The sequence below is a fragment of the Perca flavescens genome, unplaced genomic scaffold, assembly GCF_004354835.1.
Source record: "Perca flavescens isolate YP-PL-M2 unplaced genomic scaffold, PFLA_1.0 EPR50_1.1_unplaced_scaf_4, whole genome shotgun sequence".
NCBI classification, from domain to species: Eukaryota; Metazoa; Chordata; class Actinopteri; order Perciformes; family Percidae; genus Perca; species Perca flavescens.
Genome location: NW_021166691.1, coordinates 52616 through 62500, shown reverse-complemented (window position 1 = coordinate 62500; position 9885 = coordinate 52616). Strand labels below are relative to the sequence as shown.

General features: G+C 39.4%; 1 protein-coding gene and 1 pseudogene across 1 annotated transcript in view; one reads left to right on the top strand and one right to left on the bottom strand.

Annotated features, from left to right (window-relative positions):
• The window catches only part of dph3 (diphthamide biosynthesis 3), a 6374-nt gene extending 1198 nt beyond the window's left edge, over positions 1-5176 (bottom strand). The window contains exons 1-2 of the mRNA XM_028572693.1: positions 4941-5176; positions 3857-3931 (exon numbers count right to left, since the gene is read on the bottom strand). Of these exons, the coding sequence (XP_028428494.1) occupies positions 3857-3931; positions 4941-5048 (183 nt within the window). The 5' untranslated portion in view covers positions 5049-5176. The remainder of the gene's footprint in view (positions 1-3856; positions 3932-4940) is intronic.
• LOC114551719 (NLR family CARD domain-containing protein 3-like) overlaps positions 1-9885 on the top strand; it is a 91093-nt pseudogene extending 81208 nt beyond the window's left edge.

The following is a 9885-nucleotide window of genomic DNA, read 5'->3' as shown; positions in this document are numbered from 1 at the left end:
CTGCAGTTTAAAAACCAACTCTTATTTTGAAGGGCTCCTGCTTGTATTGTTCAGATAGCTGCAGTTTAAAAAACCAACTCTTATTTTGAAGGGCTCCTTATTTTGAAGGGCTTTGTATTGTTGTTCAGATAGCTGCAGTTTAAAAACCAACTCTTATTTTGAAGGGCTCCTGCTTGTATTGTTGTTCAGATAGCTCCTGCTTGTATTGTTTAAAACCAACTCTTATTTTGAAGGGCTCCTGCTTGTATTGTTGTTCAGATGGCTGCGGCTTAAAAACCAACTCTTATTTTGAAGGGCTCCTGCTTGTATTGTTGTTCAGATAGCTGCAGTTTAAAAACCAACTCTTATTTTGAAGGGCTCCTGCTTGTATTGTTGTTCAGATAGCTGCAGTTTAAAAACCAACTCTTATTTTGAAGGGCTCCTGCTTGTATTGTTGTTCAGATGGCTGCGGTTTAAAACCAACTCTTATTTTGAAGGGCTCCTGCTTGTATTGTTGTTCAGATGGCTCTTATTTTGAAGGACTCCTGCTTGTAAAAAACCAACTCTTATTTTGAAGGGCTCCTGCTTGTATTGTTGTTCAGATAGCTGCAGTTTAAAAACCAACTCTTATTTTGAAGGGCTCCTGCTTGTATTGTTGTTCAGATAGCTGCAGTTTAAAAACCAACTCTTTGTATTTTGAAGGCACTCCCTGCTTGTATTGTTGTTCAGATAGCTGCAGTTTAAAAACCAACTCTTATTTTGAAGGGCTCCTGCTTGTATTGTTGTTCAGATGGCTGCGGCTTAAAAACCAACTCTTATTTTGAAGGGCTCCTGCTTGTATTGTTGTTCAGATGGCTGCGGCTTAAAAACCAACTCTTATTTTGAAGGACTCCTGCTTGTATTGTTGTTTAGATGGCTGCGGCTTAAAAACCAACTCTTATTTTGAAGGGCTCCTGCTTGTATTGTTGTTCAGATAGCTGCAGTTTAAAAACCAACTCTTATTTTGAAGGACTCCTGCTTGTATTGTTGTTTAGATAGCTGCAGTTTAAAAACCAACCAACTCCTTATTTTGAATGGCTGCAGCTCCAACTGAAGGGCTCTTTTTTACTGTTTACACCAGTGGTTCTCAAACTTTTTCAGTCATTCCCCACTTTGGACAAGGTGGAGTTTTCCAGCCCCACCTGCCCCCATCGGCCCAACACAATGCTAATGAAATACGCAACAAGCTTAAACTGGTCCAAATTACTGAACAACTAGTATCAGTACAGTAACAAGTTGTATCTAAATACAAACTAACAATCTACATCAAATAACAGCGAGTTCAAAATTAAAGAAAATAAAAGTACAGCTGTCTCAATGTTCAGCTGAAAAGCCCATCTCACAGAGATATGATGTGGCATAATAATATAATATAATCCAATAATATAAGATATATTACACTGCATAATGAGCACTTTTACTTTTTGGTACTTTAAGTACAGTATATTTAACTTAAGGACAATGTTGAATGCAGGACTTGTAACTGACAAGTAATTTGTAACTCTACAACACAGTATTTTCTACTTTGACTGAAATACATGATGTGAGTAAGTCTTCCACCTCTGGAGATCACCAACAACAGTCTGCATGAATAGCTGCAGCTGTGTTTAACACTGAAAACACACAGCTCAGTACAGCATTTACTCAGAGCTCTGAAGTTTTAAGGACAGGCTGGGACAACTTTTGTTGAGGAAGTAACCTCCTTAAATGTGCATATGACAATTATTCACCTCAATGATAAATTCATTCATTTTAATGAATTAATACACCCCTGGACTGTAATATTCCAGATGTGTTTTCTGCTCATGTTCAAAATATATCTGTGTTCTCTGAGATCTGGAGGAGTCGTGATATTTTGATCTGGAGGATTGCTGTGATATTTTCTGAGATAAATAAACCTACCTAAAAAACCCTATAAAATAATCTAGACCTGATCATCCATAGTCTGCCTTCTGATACGGTAATCTCACAGAGCCCTGTTTGGGAACATGTTATTTTCTATATATATATATATATATATATATATATATATATATATATATATATATATATATATATATATATATATATATTATTTAATCAGGTCTGTAAAGTGGTCTAGTCCCACTGAGCTTAAGATCTGATTTTATATATAAAACAAATCAGAAGACCTGAATACATTTTCAAGATAGTAAAAAAGATAGTAAAAAACTAAAATATATTACAATATTTATACAAATATAATGTTGTAAACTAGTAAGAAAGTAGGGCCTGGACTACAGATCTTCTTAGTCCACTAACACTTGTAGGATTTAGTCGACTAATCGATTAGTTGATTTAATTGACAGAGCTGTGCTCTTTGAGAGGTGGTTAAGACTAGAAAAGCCCAATATAAATGTAGTTAATTAACCATCTGTAAAACTGAGTTTCTCCACAATTAATCCTGCAAAAGCACCACTTTAAATCTGGTGTTTACCATAAATGTGCTCAGAAGTTTCTTGGAAATGAGTAATTAAGCATGAATAAGCATAAAAAATGACTAATGGACTAAAGAAATCTTAGTCGACCGAGACCAAAACTACCGATTAGTCGACTAATCCACTAAGAGGTGGCAGCCCTATAAGAAAGAGACACATTTTGCATAATATTATTATTATTATAATTATTATTATTATTATTATTATTATTAGTGTGTGAGGTATGCAGCTAATAGAGTATTCTTTAAGGCATAAAAAAATAAAATAGTTTGGTTCTGGTTGGTTATCAGTTGAAGTCATGAGCCGATAGGGCAGCAAGGGATAGGTAGGATTTTTAGTTTCCCTCTACAGTAGCGATGGACATACCTGTTACTACCAGTACAGTTGTTGCTTAGTAGATTGAAAACATGATGAGGTGTCATTCAGGTGCATATGAAGTAGCCACGTGTATCTGTTGTGTTCTTATAACACCTCCACAGGTTTACCTCCAGCGGAGAGGAGGGCTCGTTTAAACACAAGAGTTTGTCCAAAAATCAAGATTGGTTGCAAACTAAGATAAACAGTTAGACTACAAACTGGACAAGAGTGGACTGAGATATATGGGTTTCTACGGCTGTGTGTGTGTGTGTCACTGTGTGTGTGTGTGTGTGTGTGTGTGTGTGTGTGTGTGTGTGTGTGTGTGTGTGTGTGTGTGTCTGTGTGTGTGTCTGTGTCACTGTGTGTGTGTGTGTGTGTGTGTGTGTGTGTGTGTGTGTGTGTGTGTGTGTGTGTGTGTGTGTGTGTGTGTCTGTGTCACTGTGTGTGTGTGTGTGTGTGTGTGTGTGGCCACTGTGTGTGTGTGTGTGCCACTGTGTGTGTGTGTGTGTGTGTGTGTGTGTGTCTGTGTGTGTCAGCGGTAAATAATGTATAATCAGTATCATTTCCAATCAGTTACGTACGTGTGTGTCTCTGTGTGTCTCTGTGTGTGTGTGTGTGTGTGTGTGTGTGTGTGACTGTGTGTGTGTGTGTGTGTGTGTGTATGTGTGTGTGTGTGTGTGTGTGTGTGTGTGTATGTCACTATGTGTGTGTGTGTGTGTGTGTGTGTGTGTGTGTGTGTGTGTGTGTGTGTGTGTGTGTGTGTGTCACTATGTGTGTGTGTGTGTGTGTGTGTGTGTGTGTGTGTGTGTGTGTGTGTGTGTGTGTGTGTGTGTGTGTGTGTGTGTGTGTGTGTGTGTGTGTGTGTGTGTGTGTGTGTGTGTGTGTGTGTGTGTGTGTGTGTGTGTGTGTGTGTGTGTGTGTGTGTGTGTGTGTGTGTGTGTGTGTGTGTGTGTGTGTGTGTGTGTGTGTGTGTGTGTGTGTGTGTGTGTGTGTGTGTGTGTGTGTGTGTGTGTGTGTGTACCAACCTGATCATAGATAACTTTAACAATGAGAGAGCAGCTGGGACACGTGGCCACGTCCTCCCCGTTCTCCAGATCCTCCTGGAAACACAAAACACATCTTACATCTCAGCATCTATCTGTACTTATACTACTTCAACTACTTCAACTACTTCAACTACTTATACTACTTATACTACTACCACTTCTCTAAACTCTGCACTCTCTTCTCTGCACCCATCAGCAGCAGGTTGGAGAGATAAACAGGCTCCTCATACCTGAGCAGTGACTAAAACATATCTGGGATAAACTAATACAAGATTCATACTAGGATTTATTACACATGTATCATGTCTGATGCACAGAGAGACACACACACACACACACACACACACACACAGAGACACACACACACAGACACACACACACACACACACACACACACACACACACACACACACACACACACACACACACACACAGTGTACGCCGAATTCACCAGAAGATATCAATGATTAGTGAAACCTTTTAAAGTTATTTTTCATCACTAGTAAAACTGCCAAATATCGGTGTTTGTCTTAAAAAGGGAGTTTGGAGTAAAGTCGTGAACATGATAAATGAATAAGGTAGAAGCAGTTACTGTAAACTAGACATTGTTTTACACACCAAACTCCATTCAAATATTTGGAAATTTAACATCCTTGTCTTGATGTCTTGCGGCTAGTTTCGTGTAAAACAACCCCTAATAACTTTAATATGTCAACACTAATGATGAGGAAATCCATGCCGAATTCATCACAAGGCTTTAATTATTAGTAAAATATATCAAATATTTAGTTTTTCACATAACGGACTCACTGAAGAAGAATAACCGTAAAGTTGGAAGATATTTGATGCAGTTTGGTTTGAAGTCCACCCGTGTGGAAACATGATATATCCAGCGTTACGTAACGTTACGTATGGTAGGATTTGGAAATTGACAATGAACAAGACGTCTGGTAGTCTAAAGGAAGGTGGTTATTTAAGTAGAAATAGAGTTTATTTGAGTATTGACTCTCTGACTTGTAAGTTACAGGCAGTTAGCTGTTAGCCGTTAGCTTCGGTTACTTACTTTACTTATGGCGAATTTGTCTCCGCACGGACAGGGGAAGTAATACGTCTCCGTCTCCTCGTCATACTCAAAGTCTTCAATCTCTACTTCATCGTGAAATACCGACATTTTCTGCGCGAGGTGAGCACACAAATCTACAGAAAACTCGCCATTAGCTCAACACATTTGCTAAATCCGTGCTGTGTGGCACGCAGTGATGACGTCTCTGGCTGACGTCTCAGGCGTGTGACGCAATATTTTAAACTACCAACCAGAAAAGAATCTGTGCTGATGTGTGGTGTAATGTCGCCCTCAGGTGGTCATCAGCGGGAACTACAAGCAGAGCGCCACAAAAATAAGTTTTTATTATTTTATATTTTATACACTAAATAAAAAAATTTAATTTTATGAAGACAAAAATAGGATAAATTCATAATATTATGAAAATAAAAACTAACTTTAGATGAAGTGATTTTAATGGAGAGAAAAAAATAGTTGTAAGGATGAAATACATTTTGCATTATACATTAAAAACCTATCATTCTAGAAATACACTTAACATTGTAGAAACTTTAATTAAAATTCTAGAAGTTCAACCTGACATTGTAGAACTACAACTATATTTTATAATGTTAAAGTTGAACACTGCTGAACCGCATCTTAACATGTTAGAACTGCAATTTGAGCTGATGAGTAAAAGCAAAGGTCAAATCACTGCTTAGATGATTACAACCTTTCTTTGTTTAATCTCAGTCCTCTTAGTCTCCAGTACACGTGTCTCTGCCTATCTTTTCCTGCCATGTTTTCCGTCCCCCATCCCCAAACATTCTCAAACTGTAACTTAACATTTTAGAATATCAAAGATACAATCTTGAACTACATCTTAACATTGTAGAAACTTGAATTAAGATTCTAGAACAGCATGTTACAATTCTAGAAGTTCAACCTAACATTGTAGAACTACAACTTAAGATTTAGTTCAAGAGTGTAACTTTTAACATTCTAGAACTTTAGCTTCTCTGGTGAGTGACGAGTGTGTGTGTGTGTCTCTCTCTCTCTCTCTCTCTCTCTCTACAAACTCTTCAAACATCATCTGGGACCGTTTAAATTCCCTTTGTTTCAGAGAAGGTTAAACATAAGAGTTTTTAAACTCATTTCTATTTGTTTTTTATAAATATGTAACTGCGTCACTAAAAGGAGAGACTATTTGCATGAGACATTAAAGATATTCATGATATATTTAAAAACAAACAGAAGGAGCCGTTAGTGACATGTGAGGAAAGTACTGAACAGATGCTGCCAAAATAAAAAAAAAATAAATAAAAAAAAAATATATATATATATATATATATATATATATATATATAAAAATACACGATTCCTCGTTGACTTTTAGAAAAGATGTTGCATATATTTAAGTTAAAAAACAGTGAAAAAGTTAAACTTAAACAGTGAAAACACCTTTAACTGAGAAATTTATGATTAAAAATGCAATTACTTGCACAGCATGTGTGTGAATGATTGTGTGTGTCTGTGTGTTTGTCTGTGTCTTTTTGTGTGTGTGTCTGTGTGTTTGTGTAGCTTTGCGTGTGTGTGTGTGTCTCAGTGTGTCTCAGTGTGTCTCTGTGTCTGTGTGTGTGTCTCTGTGTGTGTGTGTTTGTGTGTCTGTCTATATATGTGTGTGTGTGCGCGTGTGTCTATGTGTGTGAGTGTTTGTCTGTGTGTCTTTGGGAGAGTATGTGTGTGTCTGTCTCCTGGATCCATCTGGTGGACCGATAGTACAACTACAGCAGCTGATGATGCATTCAAATGATCGTTCTGAATGAGACAAGAAGAGCCAATGAGAAATGAGGTTATGTTTCCTCTGCAGATGAAAGGCTGAGTTCAGCAGCATGGATCAGTGTGAGGACAGGGAAACCACTGAGTGGGGAACAGGACCACCAGACCAAAGCTCATTGGTGAGAGAACCATCTCTAACTGTCCAGCACTCAGATCACTGCATCAACATTATTCACACCCAAACCTCTGGCTGTGTTGTGTTCTTAACAAACTGATTTTATCAGGATCCATCAGAGACCAGACTCTCCTGAACCAGCACCCAGCTGTGTGTCTTTCAAGAGTGACCAGTCTAAGGACCCACCATTGTCGTTTAAAAATCAACCTTCTCCAACAGCAGAGTAAGTCAGCATCAGTTACTTTATAAGGTCAGCAATGCTTTTGTGCTGATGCCATACAAAACACCTGTCCATCTCACGCTCAATTTCACCCTCACTCAAGAACAAGACCTGAGATACTTGAACTCCTTTGTTTAGAGACATAACTCACTCCCAACCCAAAGGGAGCAATCCACCATTTTCTGGCACAGAACGAGGTGTTGACTCTGATCCCGGCTGCTTCACACTCAGCTGAGAAAGCCAACAGAACCACATCATCTGCAAAGAACAGATCCTGTCCATGAATCGGTGAAAAGGCCAACCCTGGTGAACCGGTCTACTGTTCCCGATCTGAGGCTCAACAATCGGTTAGAGCCTCCTTTCTAGCACCCTGGAATCATCTTTCTTGGGAAGGCTCAGCTGTGTCTGTGATGCCCCACTAATTGGACCCCAGCTTCCACTCCCCCTTGGGAACCAAAATGACACTTCTTATGGGATACACAGGAAATTCTTCTGCAGGTGGAAGTTGACAACCTCTCCGACAGTGGCCTCAGCCCAGTTCACCTTTAATATCAAACTTTTTGGTTTTACCAGGTTTGTTCGGCAGCCTCCCCTGCCATCTGATCCTACCCACCAACAGGTGATCAATTAAAAGCTCTGCTACTTTCTTCACCTGAGTGTCCAAGACATACGGCCGCAGACTGATGAAATGACCACAAAGTTGATCATGAATCTTTGGCCTGGGGTGTTCTGGTACCAAGTACACTTATGGCCAATCCATGACTAGTTTAGAGGTTCAACAACAACGCACAACTCATGTTCAGATAAGGCAGCCTGCTCCTCTCAATCACTCCCCTCCAGGTTTCTCCATAATTGCCGATGTGAGCGTTGAAGTCTCCCAGCAGAAGAGACTGGACACTCTCAGGTACGAACACTGATGAACAAAAACAGGAGATATTTGTGTAGGAAGTTTCCAAGGAGATCATCTTTAGGAATCAAAATTACTCCCTGTTGTTAATATTCTATGCAGTTTGGACAAATCTCTGCATGGTAAAAAAAAAACTGGATGTCATTTTGAGAAATATCGCAGTGATTAAATGATTACCAGGATATCTTTCATCTCTACAGAGATAGATCCAGTACATGTTTAGCCTAGCTTAGCAGAAACCAATGTGCTTTCTATGCTGTGACAAAAGTGTGTGAATGAATGTGATCAATCAGAGACGTAGACTGACGTCAGGACCAATCACTGTATTATGTGCCTAAGTCACTGGACTAGGAGCTAAAAAGTCTCTCAATACACCTTCAGTTCAAACACAACAAAAAGTTGGGTTCTTAGAACTATAAAAGTTCTTCCGGTCTGAAAACATCTATGTGTGTGTGAGAGTGATGTAATGCCCATGTTTCCATGCTGCTCTGACCCCCCCCTCCTCCTTTCAGGGTGGAGCCAGCTGGAGTCAGATGGTTGACACCAGGTCTGAGGAAGTGAAAGTGTGTTTTTAATTTCATTCATCAAAGTGTGACATCACTCATTCAAACCTCTGAAGTCATCATGATGGCTTTTAGCTGTTGAATTCAAATATCAACAATCTTTGTGCAGCATCGCTTACTGCACCTTTAATAACTGGTTTTCGGCTTTGTCGCTTACATGCAGAGATTTCTCCAGATTCTCTGAATTGTTTAATGACTTATGGACTGTAGATGATGAAATCCCTAAATTCCTTGTAATTGTATGTTGAGAAACATTTTTGTTGGACTATTTACTCACGCAGTTGTTCACAAAGTGAAGAACCTCGCCCCATCCTTGATTGTGAATGACTTTTGGGGGATGCGTTGTTTGAGCATTCCTCAACTTTCCCAGTGTTTTGTTGACCCTGTCCCAGCTTTTTTGGAACGTATTGAAGGCATCAAATTGAAAATGAGTGAATATTTGCAAAAAAGTAATACAGTTTATCAGTTTGAATATTAAAAATCTTGTCTTTGTAATGTATTCAATTGAATATAGGTTAAAAAGAATTTTCAAATCATTGTATTCTGTTTATGTACATTTTACACAACGTCACAACTTCAAATGAATTGGAGTTTGTACTAAGGCTCAGTTCTTACCATAGCAGCCTGGTGTTCCTGTCGGACCCATTGCTGCATGGCATTCCCTCACTTTCTCTCTCCCCTTTCCTGTCTTCAGTTGTCATATCAAATAAAGGCCAAAAATGCCCCAAAGTAATAAAATAATAAAATACATAACTGCAGCTGTGTTGTGTCTCCTTCTCTCCGTCAGATTCCTGTGAACTCACACTGGACACAAACACAGTGAACAGAAAACTCAAACTGTCTGACAACAACAGGAAGGTGACATGTGTGAAGGAGGATCAGCCATATCCTGATCATCCAGAGAGGTTTGAGTCCTATCAGCTGCTGTGTAGAGATGGTCTGACTGATCGCTCTTTCTGGGAGGTTTAGACGAGAGGGGAGGTTAATATATCAGTGAGTTACAGAGGAATCAGCAGGAGAGGAGACAGGGATTACTGTTGGTTTGGACATAATGATCAGTCCTGGAGTCTGAGCTGCTCTGGTGCTCGTTGCTCTGTCACAATAACATAGAAACACCCATCTCCTCCTCCTCTTATAACAGAGTAGCAGTGTATGTGGACTGTCCTGCTGGCTCTCTGTCCTTCTACTCAGTCTCCTCTGACTCACTGATCCACCTCCACACCTTCAACACCACATTCACTCAGACTCTCTATCCTGGGTTTGGGTTAGGACCTTCTCGGATCAGGTATTCTTGTTCCTCAGTGTCTCTGTGTCCTGTGTAG